Source organism: Cataglyphis hispanica, chromosome 6 (genome assembly GCF_021464435.1).
Source record: "Cataglyphis hispanica isolate Lineage 1 chromosome 6, ULB_Chis1_1.0, whole genome shotgun sequence".
In the NCBI taxonomy this organism is placed as follows: Eukaryota; Metazoa; Arthropoda; class Insecta; order Hymenoptera; family Formicidae; genus Cataglyphis; species Cataglyphis hispanica.
In genome coordinates, this window is record NC_065959.1 from 4,745,718 (window position 1) to 4,765,527 (window position 19,810).

The window sequence follows — 19,810 nt, forward strand, 5'->3', positions numbered from 1 at the left end:
ATTTACGATTTATACTTTAAGCATTTTCAATTTTCTTGCCATATTCTTTACTATATTCTTGCCAACTTTGATGCCATATTAATATTTTTCTGCTTGCAATATGAAGTCTCGTTTTTCGTCATTATTACCAATCGCTTTGCGGCAGCGGCGGTGGACTGTAAAATATAATTTCAATTATAAATAGAATTCAATATCAATAATTTATAATCGCTTTATACACGCTTTTGATATTATATATTACAATACGTAATTTAAATATAAAATATTAAAATATATTATATATGTTTAATTATACTTACTCCGGCATTTGCCATGTTCTATCGTCATTCGTAGAGAGTTCAAGACTTACCCTAACAAAAAAGTATATTTTTATTTTTAATTTAAATCCTTTGAAATTGGATCTGAAATAATTTATAATGAGATATACTAACGATCTTGTTGGCAAGATAATATCTTCCGTGAAGTGAAATTGTTTCTTGTATAATAGTGATAAAATATGAGCTGTTGGTGTGCTGCCAATCATGACGACTGCACATACAAATATAGCGAACCAGAAACCGTTCTAAATATTAATCATATAAAAAGTTTTGTTAAACATGCGCTCAAGGTTTTATTGTAGTTGAATGTTTTATTAATTAATTATCATTTATTGTTAGATATTAGAATAGTTAATGGCTTTATTTTTAATTGTACATACGAAAGGACTTAAGATGTGACCACACAATAAGTATTTGATTCCTTCTAAAATGTCCCACAAAGGTCGACATTTAGATACTCCCGTGCCTATTTCCGAAAGAACATACATCCGCCATTGATCTAGATAACTCGCCATTCGATCTACGTACGACTTTGTCTTCTGTAAATGTAAAATTCGTTGAATTCGTATTTTTCATAATCTACGAATATTTTTTTAGCATGTTGCCCACCAATTGAGCTATCTTTTCTCCCTGATGATCTATGTAATATTGTATAGTTCTCAGATGGGAAATCGATTGATTAACTTGACGCCAAAGAGGTTGCACTTTCAACTCCAGAATTGCAAGGCGATACACTAAATCGTCTTGGAATTTCATTAGCGGCTTTACCCGTCTCAATGTCAAATCGCGCATTGTTATTCCAATGCTTTGCAGTTCCCTAGCAATACTTCGATCCTGCAGCTGACGGGATATATTGTCTAATTGATCTGACATTGTAGTCAAGTCTTTATTCAGAATTGGCCCTTGAATCTGCAAGAGAATAAAAAATATTAATAGAGATATCTGGAATTAATATTTATGGATAGTTATTTTTAACTTAGCTTTAAATTTCATTAATTAATATATTATTGCAAACTATGAAATAGCATTTATTAATTATATTTGAATGACGTATTATACATGCAAAATGAAGACATTAAAATAGATATACGCGCATTGTATATGCATTGTATACTTGATGAATTGACGTAGCTATACACGCAGCTAAATAGATTTTAATTAGCAGCGTCATTGAAGCATAATCACGGGAACAACTCGCTATGAAATGCGTGTCGTTTATCATATAATATTAGCCGTTTAGTATTATGTAGTTATACAGCTGTAATTTGTTACTTTCTTTTAATATGCTAGTGAATTTTTCCTTCAAGACAATTTTTCATAACTGTGCTGAGTAATTGCAAGCTTTAATCAAATTAGTAAAGTCCAGAAAATTTCTGCATTTATTCTTATACATAAAAACTACATATTTTGTTTTTATTTGAACAAAAATATGAAAATAAAAAATTAGAAAAATATAAATAATATAAAGTACTCTTAAATAAACGTAAGTACCATTATTCTGTGAGCTGTGAGGTTCAAACCATAAGCATATAAGAAATCCTGAAGGCTTTGCTGCAGATTCGGTGTTAATATTCGGAGACCTTTTAAATCGATTTTGATATTTGAGATTGCTCTAGACAAGCCTAGCCATGTCCAATGCGCAGTCAAACGTTCCAGTTTCATCGTGTTTTCTAGGCCGAAAGCGGGATAAGCTGCCTCGTTGTTTCGACATTTTCTGCAAATAAATATTACTGTTGAAAACTGTAACTCACATTGTGTAAATATCCGCTTTCTGTATTTGTCCCTTACAGCCTGAGGGATACCTAATAAAAAAATATAAATAAAAAATATAATTTATATATTGACTGTGTATAGTCTACAGTCAAATAACATAGAGCTACATTTATATTTAACGATGTATTAAAATATGTAATATTTTATTTTTGATAATAAAAATATGAAAAGTTTATTTTATTTTAATTACAATTAAAATGTGATTAAATTACGATATTAATTTAAAAATATTTTTTTCTTTTAATATATGTATAACGTATATTAGTATTATTATGTATGATCTCTCTATAAATTTTAGTTTAACCTACTTCTTTTAAGACGAGAGATAATATCTACGTAAAGCTTGATTGGCTTGATTAAAATAACATAGCTTACTCAAAGAGCTCCTTGAGGGGTACTGCAAGCCTTCTTCCTAAAAACGCTCGGGTTTCCAGCATGGCTTCTATAATACGATAGTCAGGATCATAGAGTGGTCGACATATCAACATTTCCGTATGGCTGGCGATGCCTAGAGCCACGATGAATACTATCCAGAGTGTAATCGAGACAAAACAACTCGTAACCACAGCACTGAAATTTGATCGACACACTCAGCTTGACGATCTGTCTTATTAAATCTAGGATTATCTACGATTAAGCTGTTTGCTATTAGATTTAATAATAATTTATAATATAAATATTTATTTATCTTCTAATATTGTCAATTTTATAATATCGATAAATGTTCTTCCTATAGTAAAATATTTATATAAAAAAACCAGAAGTTATTTTATTTATTTTAATTATATAAGTCATATTTGTAGGTATTATTTAATTAAATAAATAATTAATTATATTTAATATATTTATATTAATTTTGTTTTTTTGTTTTTTAATAGAATTATTTTAATAAATTTTGATTGAGATATATAATATTGTATACATATATATATATTTTTTTAAGACAATATTTTGTAATATTTAACATAAATATCTAATATATATATAATACAATAAACTAAACTTGATATGAATGAATCAAATAATTAAACAGATAATTAATCCCTGAATTGTGCACTACATACTATATAACAAAGTTATATACAAATTTCACATAAATTCTTATTCAATATAATACTTTATAACAATAAAAAAGAAAAAATGCAATGCAATAATATTATATAATACTTACCATAAAAGGGTTGGCCGTACTTTATTTTCGGATGATCTCCAACGACAGCACAAACCCCCAATCAATAGCAAAAAGACCAGTAGTATACATAGAATACTAGCTGCACATTTCATAAGCAAGAAAATATGTATCATTTTTCATCAATTATTTGCTCTAAATTGTAAGAGAAGCCTAATATAATAAAATTAGTATATTATAACTGATAGCAATAATTTTAATTATAAGTATAGCAGCTTTGTACTGCAATCTAACTAAATGTAAAAAGAATCAGTTAGTGGTAGTAGAGTTAATTTTTCGATCAAATTTTATTATCATTATTATAAGTAAATCATAAGACAAAAGAGTACAAAGTATGAGCACTTCCACTGAAAATCAGTGAAATACTCACTTAAATCTTATCACTGCTTTAATCAATGATATTGTCATTATACAGTTTATATAAAAAAGTATATATTAATGTTTTCTGCCATTTCTCTGTATAATAAATTTAGAATATATATATTTAATTTATCGTACATAAAAAATCTATTTTTATTTTCAACTTAAATTATTGCATAAGTAAATAATCCGTGCGCAAATAAGTATTGTATCAAAGCTTACTTAAAATTTTATTTTAATAAATGATAATGTATGCATTTATTTATGCATTTTTATAGGTATACATTTTATTACTGTTATTAAAAAAATATGAGAAAAAATTATTAGATTATTTTCTCGATTCTTAAAAGTATTATTTTAATTTACATTGAAGAAAAGAAACACAGAGAAATGTGTATAAAAATATGTCTGACTTTTGTCTAACAGAGTTATCTGCTTAAATCCTTCACTCACATGCAGATACTTGCCATGATCTCGCGACCGTTTTTTGAAATACCAGAGCGAACGCGGTGAATAACGGAAAAATATTCAATGTAATCTTGAAAAATTCTACGTACCTATACCGACAATCCACCTGATATGCTCGAAAGCGATGACACGAGGAATAGCGTAATCCGCGATGCTTCTCACAGAATCCAGCTGCTTTGAGAGTTCGAAACTATTCGTCTCTACATGGCGCGTTTGATCGACAATCCTGGCACGTGCTGCATTGATCTCGCGCCGAATCTCTACGGCAATATAGAATTTTTCTACGTTCCTGTCATCTCAATTTTTGGCTATTTGATGTTGGTCATGGGTATTTTGACAGAGAAGGAATAGAATTACAAAAAATATACATTTAATATATACTTAAAAATATACCCATAATGTTTTATTGTTTTTTTTCGGATTTCTAATGTCAATTCAATATTTAATTTTATTGTGTATATATATATATATATATATATATATATATATATATATATATATATATGTATATAGAAATATAAAATTTTCTATATATATATATTTTAATATGAATATAGCAGTTATAAATAACATGATTAACGCACCAAGATTCTTAAGATAACTCAATAATATTTAATATTTTATGAGATTATATTACACTGTTCAAACAAATCTCTCGAGTAATAATTTTTATACGTTAGCTAAAAAACAATTAAATGCAAAAGATGAATACATAAACGATGTGTAATTAACAATGTAATTAACAATGTTTTATTTTTTCTAACAAAAAGTTGCTTAAAAATGTTCAATATGGAATTTAATGCGAAAGTCAATCCTATATAACGTGCTAACAGACAGAATACTTTAACGGCAAACTTTTCTCGTAACAATCTAGTTTTCTTTGCGAACGTGCAGAAACGTTAAAACTGCTTGACAGCAATCTCCGATCGACAGACGTTGAACTTTATCACCCCGGCAATGGGGCAAACCTTTACAATTTTTTTGCGACTTTTTTTTCACAGAGTAATATTAATGTGATATGGATTTCGCATTAGATCCCGGCCGTCATCTCCCTATCGGATCTGTCTACCGATGGATGGTGCATGGACGGGCGACAAGCATTATTGGTCGATGGCGAGTTAAGAGAAGTCGACAGGAATACAAGCTCGCGTCGCTTCGGTTCATCGACATTCCCACGACATAACATCCATCATTTTTCGTTTAATCGGGGGATATTCTCAATTTTCTTTATTAATAATTTCTTTGAAATTTTTCCGTTTGATTAGCTGGAAAAGCAATATTCATTATTCAACAACAAGAATATTTTATAATGCTTATCTTAATGCTTATTTATATATCAGCACTATTATTTGAAAATATTTTTTAATATTAATTCGCAGAAGCAAATAAATTATATGCATGTTTTCTATTATATAAAATCAAAGATGTTTAATGCAGAAGCAATGATTATATATGACGATTTATAATAAAATAATTAAAGCCAGAATATTGTATACTAATAAAAACTGATTAAGACAAACAAAAATTGAACATTTAAAATAAAGAAATAAATTATTAATTTATAATTTTTGTATGCATCAAACATTGTTCTTTAAATTATTTTGGATTAGCATCTTAATATATTTCTGTAGAATTTTTTCTCATTTTATTTACTTATTAAGAATGACTTATATTTCAAATTTCAATACAAAAAACATGAAAATGAGTTGATAAATAATATTATTGTTACGTTCACAATAATGATACAATTTGTATTTCTAAATTGTTCTGCAAGCTTATCTCGTTAATGTTACAAAGCACACATATCGGTATTTAGCGAAATAGTAAGTAGAATAGGTCCGTGATATTGCCCGACACGACAGGCCGTCAAAGCGAGACTCTTCCAGCATCAATCATCGATCCCAGCGCGAAAGTTTATACGGGTGCCTTGGGAGAGATATATAACACGATCGTGGTATCTACCAAGATGTTTGCTCGAAGCATTTACCGCATTTCGTTTGTCTATTAAAGATAAAATCCCCTGACTCTCCCTTCTTCGCCGTCGATCTCGAGTTCATCGCATTTTGGGGTAGAAACGCTGACGCGTCTCCCGTGACGAAATATCGTTTATACAGTACTACATAGAAAAAGAGTAGAAAGAGTGCGCAAAAAAGCGTGCTATTGAGAAACGTGACGTTTCACGTTAAACTACTTGATCTAAAAAGTGGCAAGGAAGCAGGGAGGAATGGAGGTGTAATGGAATCCTTTTAACAAAGGGATTTAATGTGAATATCTTGTAAGCTTTTTTCCAATCGATTAATATTTTCCTCCGTGTCATTCTAAATGAATGTAATACGTGCACATAAACATATTGCATTTATAATATATGTATACATGCATAGAGAGAGATATTTGTAATCTTCAAATAAAATTATACACTATTATAATTTAAATTTATTATTTAATTTATTATTTAAAAACTTATAATATTTCTTATAAATATTAAAAAATAGAATATTTCAGTAACATGAATTCCATTTTAATTATCATTTTGATTATATGAACCTTTTTTTAAATAATTTTGCATTTGAAAATTACGCAAATATAATGTATTCGTAATATTTCACGCTGAAAATTGATATGCATTTTATATAATATCAGGAATTAATATATGCATTATATTTCTTGAAATTATATATCAATGTCCTGAAAGACTCTTACGATTTGAAAAAAAAAAATTTTTGAGATATAAAATATTATTAACAAAAGTTAGCAAAAATAGAACTGTGATCTTATTGTGATATTTTAAAGATAATTAAGAGATAATAGAAAAGAAATATCTAAAAAAGTTTAATTTTATCGTACATGTAACATTAAAGATGTAAAATTCTAAATATAATATTTAAAATTTTATTTATAAAAACATCAAAATGCATTTTTATAAAACAAATTTATATTTTTCCAGCGTTATTCATGATAAAATGTGATTTAACTTAGTCTGATTTGTTTATCTTTAAAGTTATAATATGCCTTAAACACATCACTGTTACTGAACGATATATAGATATAGATATGTAAAGTGTAAAGAGATAAGAGAAAACATGGAGAGCGAAAGAGTGAAGAAAAACACTCAGCGGAGATAATGTGCACGTTATGAATCTACAAAAAGAGTATCTTCTTCAAAACTTCACTTTTTCATTCCATCTTGCTCGATATTGGCTTTATGTCGAAATAATGTCTATGAAATATTGCATAGAGAGTCCAAAAAATTTTAAAAGTTTAATATTGTCGGCTTCTCGAAGTATGCAGCGTTCAAAACAAATTTTATATAATAGTTCTTCCTATATGATAGAAATCTATTTTTAACTCTTTCTTTATTCCCCAATTTACGGTCTAAGTCGGCTTTCTTTGATGTTCCTTCCGCAAAAGTTTTCAAGTTATAAGAAGTACTGATATCGGTGATTGTAATAGCAAGAGTTTCTTACATATTGTTAAAACAAATATATATATATATATATATATATATATATATATATATTTTGTAAATACAAGCATCGATGGAGATGGAAATTTTTTTTTCAAAATCCATATCTTTCTTTTTCAGATTAATTTTTTTTTAAATCTATAAGACTTTCTTGTGTTTGTTTACTTTAAATTAGTCAAAATATGCGGGACGTATTTGCGCAACATTAAACTACAGCTAGATTTCTCAACATTTGCTATGGTTTAATTGCGGCAAAAGTTCACCAAGGTTCAAACGTTTTTTTTATCTTTCTCTTACATTGTTTGCAGCAGTAGATTGCGTTCTTTCCGATTGCCACCTGAATTTTTGTGATGGAAATTATTTTATGAATGAGCAAACGCATCTATTCGTACAAAGCTTTGAAATTAATTAGACAAACTGTGCCAGATATTTTAGAACAACACACATACTGCGATTATTATTGCAAATGTAATTTAATTATTATCATATAATAATAAAAATATTAATATAAAAATATAATTATTTCTAAATTAATGTACAATTAAGATGAAACATTGACAAATTAGTGTCGAGTGCTCGAAAAGCTATCGATGCGCCTAAACTTTTATGGTAAAAAACTTTATCTCAGAGAGTAAATTAAACAGTACATAAATAAAAGAAGAATTAAGAAAAATCTTTGAAATGTATATACGTTGTGTATACAATTTTGTTTTTGTAAATTAGCGAGTTATATCGTGAAATGGCACTTATTCGTGTCATTTATTATTTCCCCAACAGAGCTGCATAAGCCATTTATTCAGCTTAACTCACGTCATTTTGCATAACATTTAGAGAAACCTGGCGTTGAAGGGACTAATTTAGCTTTCTTCGAGTACGCGAGATCTTTGGCGAAGTTTCTGCGCTGAAGTGTCATCGCGATCTCAACGTGTCGTCGCGCGTGCTATAACGTATCATAATACATGACATCAATGCCGGAAAGTTTTCTGACGCTATATAGCGCACATCGTTTTCTCTTCCCTTCCTGCCGCCTCCCATTTTGATTCTTCTTAGAACCAAATAGTTATACGCTCAACTAAATTCTGCAGAATCCATATTCGTGACCCTTCTCAGGCACGTTTGACTACGACTGACTTGTATTGAAAAAGGCTCCGTATTGAGAACACAGGTTTCGCGACTTTTTCCCATATAATATCAATTCGGAGAACGGAATCGTGAATTTTCTACCTACGGTTACGAGCATCCAATGTGGTCCGGGCGATGTGGTGCGGTACGTGGAGGTATTCTCCGCGAGCTCGCCGTCCTGCTTCCGTCAAATTTCCCTGACTGATGTTCCATAGACGTTGCAAACGATCGTCTTTCAATAGCTGCGACAAAAAGCATACACAGTGTCTCAAAACAAGCGAATTAAATTTCAATAGTAAAATTTTAAAAGTTTTTGATCGTTTTAACCTCTTTCCAAATCTCGAGACAATTAGTTTATATACGTATATGTGTAATTTTTCAATATTTTATTCTATAAAAAGAGATATTAACTTTTATTAATGAGATTTGATTTGTGTTTATTCAGAGTCAACCTGTACAAAGACAATATAACAATAGAACGATCATAGGAGAACGAAAAATGTATCGATACATATCAGAGATCAACAAGTTTGCTAAAATAGTAAATTTGATATTTTTTGCAAAGTAGCGATATTTTAATACACTTAATGTATGCGAGAAAATAAATTTTGAGAAAATAGAATGAAGGATAAATGAGATAGAAAAGCGGAAGTTGCGAAAGAATAATACCGCTATTATCATGTGGTTGAATTCATTCGCTAACGATGAGAAAAATGGGTGTACTTGAATCTGGAAGTGTTATGTGTATTCACATGTACATGCATGAGAGTATATGAAATTCCGTGACTGACGAAAGATAAAGAGAGATTCTTGAAAAATTTTCGCTACAGTACTCTTATGTACTGCAAAATTGTAGGTTGTCAATTTAAACAATCATTGTTTTTTATTTAAAATTTATATGAGCATTTTGAATATGAAAAGAGCAAAGTAAAACTGTTTTGCAGGAACTGTAAAAATGTAAAAGTTTTTATAATTACAATATTATGTTTTAGTAATTCAATATTATAAATAACAATAAAAATATAAAATAAATACGTGAAAAAGTGAAACATGTTATAAGACATGGATACAAAAAAAAAATACAAACATAAACATTAAGCACAATTATAATTAAAAGATAATAATAAACATTGCTATAGCTGATTCAAACAAATTTAAACTGCCATATGTAATTGTAACTACCAATTATAATTGTTAATTAAATCGACCGATTGTATTTTATCTATTTATATTTATTTAAATAAATTTTGCTGTAGATAAATAAAAATATTTACATACAAAAGCGTGATAAAAATCCGCCCGCAAATCAAATCGTTTATTCGATACGAACGCATTAGACCGAACCAACGTCAATCGTAAAGTTTATTCACCCGTTCTATCCGTAGATCCAAGCGAATCCCCGAAGAGTCAATGACAGCACAAAGAGAACGATCTGGACCCGAGCATGCTCTCACCGCACCTTCCAAGTCTCGTCGTATCTCGTCCGTTTCCCTACTCAATTCCAATCCGAGTTCGTGAGCTTTCTCACCCTCTCTGAGCAAAGATTCAGTTCTGGCAGATAACTCTTGCGTCGCTGAAACATGCGATACGATATCATTAACGGCGTATATATTCTGTATTCACTGTTCTTATGTTCGGTTACCTAACACCCTTAGAAATTGACACAGAGAAGTTACTCAAGTTTACAGTGTATAGTAAATCAAACCTACCGAAATAATATCTGCTTCTATTCAGAAGAACAGTTCTGAAGGAACATTATTAACATTGATATATGTCGAGCACACACATATAGTGTACGTTTATTAATAAAAGATAAACTTTGGATATAGATCATGAAAGTTACAAGCATGTATATCACTAATGTGAGATTTCTGTAATCTAATAACGAGCATTTATCTTTGTCCATTTGATAATAATCGAGATCCATAGCGTTAATAATTCTAGATCGAATTTTCAATATACCGTGTATTCAAATAGGTTATCAAACTATTAGCAGCAACTGAAAGTAATAACGCGCGGTGTAACGAAGCAATTTATAAGATGCTGCCACTCGCCTATTAATATATTAGACTTTGTCTACACTGATGGGAAATATAAGATAGCGATAGCGTGTCTCGTATCATGTCTTCGAACATTTGCTTCCACCGTAATAAGTTTTCATTACTTGAATTAATTCTACTACAAACATCGCACATCGTGAGAAACCCTTGAGTCATGCCCCATGGCTATGTCTCCAGACGAACTATACGGCGTGTGCTATGAATTTATTATTGCGCGCAACATAGTGTAACTAAAAAAAAATTGAACAAAAATTATATATATATATATATATATATACATATAGTGTGTGTGAAAAACGGATATAATATTTAATATTTACCATGCAAGGGTAAAATCTTTAAGAACTTCATCTCGCAGTTGAAATCTTCTCTAATTAAAACTTTCGGACGATGGTGCGCACAACTTTGCCTTTCTTATTTATGTTGGCTCAATATCGATAATCCGTTATTTACTCCGAATTTTACTTTGAGTGATTCATATATATTTCTCAAAAATTTTCTTAATTTTTTCAATCTAAATTTTCTAATGCTATATAATTTTTATATTTTCGAATAGATCGATAAAAACTATATAAGTAGAAAGCATCAATAGAAAAGAGAGGAAAAAAAGAAAAAGAGACACGTTTATTTTAAAATACAATTGCTCTATCGCTACTTTTCTTAACAATTCTTTTAAATAAATGCATTTTATGGAATAATTTTTTAGCACCCGGTAGAGAGCATCAAGCACAGCGTGTACGTATAGTACACGTGTAGTGATTACGCTAGGGGTTGCTTGAAAGGAGATAGCAAGAGGGATGTAGTTGTGGTAGTACCTGCTAATTTAGTTAGTATACTGTTAGTAACTTAGTATCCTGACTAAGTGACACTCTAGATCGAGGAGGTCATTTAACGACGGAATATTCTCTCGAAGACCGAATGATCTTAATAGAAACAACCTAAACTACCCTCGAGACATCGAATTAATTTGCGGCTCCAAAAATAGCGTTTACATATGTACAGATGTACTAATTAAACACGTTTGATTAATCAAATAATATCAGATATTTGAAATCGATAATATATGTTTATTGAAACGAAAGTTTTCGGTATGTATTTGACTTTCAAAGTAATTAAAATTAAAATAATGATTTCCATTTCTTGGACACATTCATTTATTTAATTTTATTTAGCGTTGATATAAACGAAATTATTGGCCTGCGTGACATGATGCCATACTTACTCTGTATTGAAACATTAAATCATTAGTGTTAAATGAATATTGTGGCATGATGCATCGCAGAATACAGTAAATCCACGGGAGTCATCAGATTTATTATGACCACGCGCAATTCGCGAGGCAACAACGAGTGAACGACGTGGTCGCTTCTCCATACGGAACGTGCAATTCGACGCATAAATTAATATACGTACGACGAACACGCACGTAGATATTGCAGTTATGAATATGCAAACATTCCGAAGTGCATCGCCACCTTCCGACAAACGAACTATAATATTAGCATGGAATATTCACAGTAATATCTATTGCACCAGATACATAATACTAAGAGTCACAAATATCTTAAGCTATAATTTTTTATGCTCGAAAGAGTACGTTTATCTATTTATAAATTACAGCTGTCGATTAATCGTTGTCGAAAACATAAAAATTTAATCTTGTCAGTATTTCCGATTCTACATCTCAAAATTTCAATAGAATAATTTGTGATGCAATGTATTTGGTACGATTTAGAAATTCAAGTATAGCTAGAAATTAAAAATAGCTTGAGAAATCTTGTCTGATATTACGTGATTTTACATATATATTATATATTTCTTTTTGTTGTTCTTTTATTTTTTTGTTTGTTTTGTTACAACTTACCGTTTGCCAAATCAACGAGTGCATCCAATGCCACATCCAGTCCAGTCTCGGTGGAGAGTTCCGTCTGAACAGGTTTGCCCAACAATTCCTCGACATCTGTAAAACACAAGCAAAATATTATTAAAGATACGTCTATTTTTACTTTACGGACATTTTTTATTAAACATTACATGTGCTTATACAAACACAGAGCACTTTTACTAGAGGACTTCAAATAATATATTGTCAAAGAATTGCTTGTCAATAGCACAGTTCTAAAAATTTCACAAAGAGAAATTGTTAAAATGTCATAACAATGTCAAAACAAATACAAAGAGCTGTAAAAGAGTAAAATGGGAAATAGATCTTTAAAAATTGTTAAAAATGAATCGCGATCGCCTCGGGCTATCAAATATACATACAATACATAGACGCGATATTGTAAATTCTGTCACGTCTATGCGTGACAGTAATAATTTATCCACTCTGTATCCATCAGTTATCGTTGTCTGATAGGTATCGGGTCAATGTGCAAGTGATTTGATAATGCAGATCTTTAACAGTATTACGCAAAATTCCTCTGATAACAATTAAAAATATATTTTTCATTAATACAAGGGAGTCTAGAAGTTTGTAGACAAAATAGATGATAGAAAATTTAATATAAACAATCTTATCACTATAAACATTGTGAAATACATTGAACAATACTTTGTAATCTCGAGTTTAATATCACGATATCAATTGCCGAAAATCTAATTCCTTATTATGATATATATGTTTAGTATATAGAATCCGAATGAAACGACACGTATAGTCAATTGCCGATAAACCGGTATCATTGTCGTTCCACTTGGCGCGCGGTACGTGATCTGAAATCAAGACGGGACGGCAATGTGTATACGCGCGAGCTTTGTGATAGCAAACACGCATAGTGTCCAGCAGTTGCATTGCACTAACGAGCTCAATTTGCTCAAGATTGTTAACGTGCAGGTGACAATGGACCCATTAAGTAATGATTATAGACTGTCGATAGCTTTCATTAGATGCATATGCATCTTTAGTTGAGGAAAATGTCATTAGATGATGGTGCCGGACATCTGCACTTTGCTTAGATAATTCATGTATTTGGCTGAAAATACAGACTGAACTTACTAAATTGCTTTTGCGACTATGCACAATATAGATTTATAAATATTTAAATTTATTTTTGATTTAATGTGTATGGACGAAATTAAATTTAGTATAATAATAAATTTAATACAATATTTTATTCCTGTAAAAATTAATAATTAATTTTTAAGTTTTAAATTGACATATCAATTTCTAAAAGACGGATCAAAACTTAATTATTTTAATTGTTTGTTTAACTAATTAAGAGTTTGGAGAATTTTAATTAATAATGCGTAAAAAAACAGATCAAATGTATATTTTAAAATTTTGCAAATATAAATTTTAAACTGCTATATATTTTGTATGTATACGTGTATATATAATTTTAAAATAAAATAAAATGTAAATAAATGGTAAAATAAATGGCAAAAAGAAATAGATAAACTCGTCAGGGAATTAAATATGTTCATACATAAAATGAATAAAAAATAATTGGACAAAACAAAAGTTTTTTAAAATTTAAATACTACACATAATTATAAATTTACCTTTGTTGCTAATGCATAAGACATAAATATTAAAAGTCCAGAGAGCTGATTATTGTTCTTCATTACATATATATATATATATATAATTTATTTTTTACTTCAAAAAAGTAATCATTATGTTATTTTTACTCTACGTCAGTTATTAAATAATTTTTGATTTAGTATAGTATAAGCTAAATTTAGATTTAAAATTCTTAAATTGTAATAAAATTTCTAACATTTGAATATTGACATTATAAATATTATTTTCAATGACTGCCCAGATTTCTTTTATTTATTATATTAAGCCATAAATTATTAAATCGTGCGATTTTGACTACGGTCAAGTTCATACATATGCAATAAAATTATTTAAATCTGACAAATCGTTTTAACATTAAGTTGAATTAGCCAGCTTTGTGGCTACGTTCAAGAATCAAGAACGGAGAGTTGCTTGTAACTATTAGCTTGCATCAAAGTAGCGGAGTTCTAGCAATCGAACCGCAAGCGGTTCTCCGCTTTCCACACGTAACCTCCTGCGGAAATTAGTTAATAGACCGTGAGCTGTATTTCTACTACCATTAGCAGTCACGTTACAAGCAATTATTTAATCTCTCAATAAGAGAAAAGAATTTTTTTAATTAAAAGTAAAAGAATGAAAACAACATACAAAAAGCAATTTCAAAAAATGCTCAAATAATTTTCAAAAATTTTGTTTTGCTCAATTTATTCTCTATTATGGCATATTTTTATATTTATAAGAAAATTGCGCATATTATAACATTTATATAAATAATAATTTTAATGATTCTTTTTATTTCTTAATTTCTCATACTCTATTCGATACTCTTCACATGTCATGCGTGACAAACACAAAGATAAAAAGTTTGGAAGCGCAATTAAGATAAGACGCAATTATGATAATTTGGATACATTTACGTTGATGGTATGTACATTGAATACAATAGAAGAGAATGTTCAGAGTAAACATCTCCAAAATCATTTCGCAATTCTTATTAAAAGTGATGTAGCATCTTGTTTTTATTAAGTATAATAACATATAGAGCGCATTATTTATACTCAAAATAAATTTTCCGCGACCAGTGTGTTTTGAATATCTTGAGAAAAAAAAAAATTTTACTCACTGTCCAGATCCGCAAGAATTGCTTCGCTAGCCACGTCCAAACTTCTCGTAAGGCATTTTCGTATTTGTGACGTAGTATCTGTGTGGTAGTCCTTTAAATCCTGCAACGCCGTCTCTACCGTTATAGGTAACTTCCCGATCCCAGCCGCCAACGCCTCGTTGCATATTATCATTGTCACCATGCAAGACCTGTGAATCACGCATCAAGGATTATGAATAACGTAGCGAGTGCTTGCTTTAGGTAAAAGGTTCTCCGTCATCATAGCGAAATGAATAGCTGGATATATATACTTACTTAGACCGCTCTTCCCTTTTTCCTATTTTCATTTATTTTCGTCATACTTCTTCATCTAATATTAATATAGCCACATTTTTTTTAATGTAATTATTTTATATATATATATAAGGAATAATTGGGCTATACCTTTGTATGTAAAATGTAATTATTGTGTATAAATATATATTTTATTTTTTTATCTTTACTATTAACGATTATTAAAAATAAATAATAAAAATAATTGTGCATTTATATCAAGCATAAAATAATAAAGAAATGTGTATCATTAATTCAATAAATCAATACAATCACGAGAATTTCATCGTCTTTTTAAATTTGCGACGATTACATACTCACGGAATGTAATCAAGAGGGACAGAAGAATCAGGGAACACGAGTAAGGTTGGAAGTGATGGTAATAAGTTCTCAGAGCGATATTTAAGAGCGGAGAAATCGTCATGGATCCTACCCGAGTATAAAGGCGAGAACGGCGAGGAGAAATGCGAGAACACCGGGATGCTGAGAGGGTTTATAATCCTGTCTGATTGGTCGACAGGCGAGCCAAAGTTCTGTGCCAGGAATTATGCAGGCCAGTACGCAGCACACGCCTGCTAAGCCCAGAAAAGCTGCTTCCACGTGCACAGACTGTAAAAGTTACGACAAGGCTTGTGAGAAACTTAACAGTAACGTCCGCATGACGTTAGATCGTAACGATTATGTATCGCAGACATCGCGCCGCGGAAAATTCTCTCTTTCCGAAATGAAGGAAAAAGCATCAAGAGGGCAGCGATGCTTTAATGAAGTCTTTCTTTAATGAACTACTTCATTGTTCGTCGGTAGTTAAATATCTCTAGCCTGATTTCGTCTTACCCCTGAAATCAATTTGATGGTGCTTATGCGGTTTTCCACAACGTCCGCTAGTAAATCTGTAAAGAGCGAGGAGAATTATAATTCTCTCTCTGCTAATTGGAAGGAAGGTGCTAATTGTTCGATAGTATCGAGAAATCTATTAAATTACTCGCTGAACCGAGAGCAATTAAACAGTAGGATAAAAATATTGAATGTCGCTTTCTATACAAAACAGATATCTTTTGATTATAATTCTTAATTACCTATAAAAATCAATTGATCATGAAATTAAAAACTATGAAAAATAAACGATTAAATGATAATAAATCGAGCTTTTATAACACAAGTTTGATATGTGTACATACACAAAACTTTTTTTTTATTTTTCCATTAAAATATGAATTATTGATACAACTAATATTTCACAAAGTGCTGATTATTGCTGATAATCTAAAACTCATCTGTCCAAGTATATGTATGTCTTTTAAAAGCATATACAAGCTTATTAAAATTTATAACAAGAATCATTTACGATCACCTTACCGATTGGTACGTCATAAGGTTGTACAAAGGACAGGAAGCCTCTGAGGTAATCGAAGGCGAACCATCCCTTATCGAGATGCAAATTTGCCATCTTGTAACGCTCCTCCGTGGCAAATTTCGGGAACTTTAGTTTCGGTTTCTCGTCCCAGTCTCTAGAGGAGGTCAACGTCCCCGGATGCGATATGTTCGAGTTGTTTCTCGTATCCTCAAGGAGCACGTTCGTCGCCATCGTGTCTATCTCGCTCTCCTGTGTTTCGTTTAAGGAACGAAAAATGAAGAAGCTGTCGGTGGTCGAGCAATTGTTACCACCCGGGATCGTATCAGTTGAGACTGATTCTTGAAGCGTGTATGCCCTCGAGGTAGCGATGACCAGAAGAAAGACTGTAAGTTTTAGAGAAGTGGATCTTACATGATGCTGTCGCAAATTGTTGCTTCCATGCAAATCAAAGCAATAATAATAATAATAATTTATTAAATTTTAAAAATTATAAATTATAGACATTATTTCAATAGTATTATTTAACATATAGGTATTATTTAGCATATAATTTAAAACTTTATAAGTACTTTATAAATATTTATATGTATTTATTTTTTATATTTTTTATAATTTTATAAAAGTATTTACAATATTATCTTTTTTTTACCTAGTAACAGTGAGATGTATTTTAATGCATTATATTTGATAAATATACAATATTTGTTAACAAAATTTTAACAAAGATTCATATAATTATATATATTTTATAGATACATTTATTTTAAAATATGACATTTTTTATTTATAAAAAAATAACTAAATAAAGATAATATTTACGTACATTTATAATTATTCGTGAAGCTTAACTGCTCTACTAACTATTCCTACTAGCGAGCGTAATAAGACAATGATTGTTTAATAGTATAATAATATTATTAACAATACAAAAAGTAAGTTTGTATAATGTTGAATTTGATATATGTACATATATTTTAGTTTAAACTATCTGCTAAGCTTGTCTGTTAAGAAGTAAGGAATTATAGAGAGATTATTATATCTATTCAGGATGTTAAATACGTTTCTCCACTATGACATAGACGACTTTGCCCTTTCCTCTTCCCTCTTTATTAATGTTATTCCATGATACGCGCTTGAAGTCAGATTGCACTGCTTCAACTTACGTTTAAATAGCACTGAAATTGAAATTCCAACTAATGCTCTCTGAAGATCAAACATCACAGCTTCTTAAGTCGTAAATAGGATTACATAACGTTGCAATGATATTAAAAAAATTTTCCTTTTAAAGATACTATTAAAAACTCTTTGATGCGTAACTGTTATCTTTATTTAATAATTTGACTGTTAGATTAAAATTAGTCATGTTTAAAAAGATCTCGTCAATAAATTATCCAGCAATTTCCTCATTTCAATTTTATTTTTATTTTGTGATAAATTAAATTTTCCTTTGCGTGACAATTGATTTTAACTCTCGGCAAATTCATCACAAGAAGTAATACTAAAAATTAGATAAAAAATATTATAACTACAGATTAGCACAAGTAGAAATAGATTTGCGATTTATTCAGTGTGAAATCACTTTTTGTCGGCAAAGCACTGTCAAAATAATATTATTTCTGTGTCATATCTTTTCGAGAACAACAATTTTAATACGTTTTATTAAAAGTATCTTTAGGCGGCAAAAAAAATACAAGCAATATGTAAAATGTTCATGCCTTGGATTACAATCATTTTCCAATTGAATGCCGTTTTCCGATATTTTCCTCCATACGATAATCAACACTAACAACAATTGTGTCTCTATCGACTCGCAGTTACTGGCAGACTGTCATTTACTAGTACTTGTAGAGGCTTCTATGAAATCCCGCAAGTGTCAATGTTGCCGGTTCTTAGAAGATAATGAATTAGATGAGGGTTGAACAAACGAGACCAGATGATATCGATAAAACTAAAAAATTGTATGAGAACGAGCGTAATGTAATTTAATATAATTAGTTTCGAAAATTTAGCAGAATATCAAAAATATCAAAATTAAAACGTGTTACAAAAATAAGAAATTGTAATAATATAATGTATTTAATATATATTTGATTAAATAATAGTTTTAATTTGTACGATAGATTAAACCAAGAAGATTAAATCAAGAAGATTAAATCAAATTAAGTTTTTGGCACTTTGTAATATATTATGCAAGTATTCGGATATAGATTAAAAAATGTTATACTATGTTTGAGTTTCCGTTAAATTAAGTGCATAATCGCTGACTCAGGCACCAACAGTTACTCGATAGTGATGAATACATTCCAAATAAGGTTTTTACGTAACAAACAAAAATTAGTTCTTGTTTAGTTTGTCTAACATTGACCATATAATCTTAACTTTCTAATTTGATGCAAATCGTAATTTTTGTATGATATATATTAAAGGAATGTTAATGTACTACTGGATACAATTTATATTTATATCGTTTCTAATAAAAGACAATTCTGCTCGAAAAAAGTTTGAAATGATAAATCAATTTTATCGAACAAAAATTGATGAAACTTATCAATAAAGTTTTTGCTTTAGCAATTTGTTACACAAGTTGTCTAGCAATAAAAAAATTAATGAGATCTTTATCTCTCAATTTAGAAACTTAAAACGATAAAATGCTGCACAACAATTTGTCGTTTTCATAACTAAAAAGTTTTTTTAAAAACTCTTTTATTATTTATTTATATTTATTCTAAAAATTAGGGAGAAACTCTTCCTTTCTCTTTCTTTA

At 29.7% G+C, this 19,810-nt stretch overlaps 1 protein-coding gene across 6 annotated transcripts; it reads right to left on the reverse strand.

Moving 5' to 3' along the window:
- Positions 1-14: 14 nt before the first annotated feature.
- LOC126850243 (prominin-1-A) lies at positions 15-18,854 on the reverse strand. Of its 6 annotated transcripts, none has more exons than XM_050593029.1 (17): positions 18,762-18,854; positions 17,049-17,429; positions 16,527-16,582; positions 16,126-16,301; positions 15,381-15,568; positions 12,617-12,712; positions 10,063-10,265; positions 8,799-8,934; positions 4,197-4,367; positions 3,262-3,361; positions 2,466-2,660; positions 1,809-2,031; positions 927-1,226; positions 698-856; positions 432-562; positions 300-350; positions 15-155 (listed from the first exon to the last, which is right to left on the reverse strand). In XM_050593029.1, exons 1-17 carry the CDS (start codon positions 18,775-18,777, stop codon positions 125-127), a joined length of 2,613 nt encoding a protein of 870 aa, XP_050448986.1. In that variant the 5' UTR covers positions 18,778-18,854; the 3' UTR covers positions 15-124. The 6 variants fall into 6 exon arrangements, with proteins under 6 accessions (XP_050448986.1, XP_050448985.1, XP_050448984.1 ...); XM_050593028.1 differs by having other exon boundaries at positions 4,197-4,388; XM_050593027.1 differs by having other exon boundaries at positions 300-562.
- Positions 18,855-19,810: the final 956 nt, after the last annotated feature.

Coding starts and splice junctions, on each gene's coding strand:
- LOC126850243 (XM_050593026.1), bottom strand. Junction 12,713..15,380: donor AATTCTTGCGGATCTGGACA/GTGAGTAAAATT, acceptor TGTGTTTTACAG/ATGTCGAGGAATTGTTGGGC. Junction 156..299: donor AGAACATGGCAAATGCCGGA/GTAAGTATAATT, acceptor TATATTTTACAG/TCCACCGCCGCTGCCGCAAA.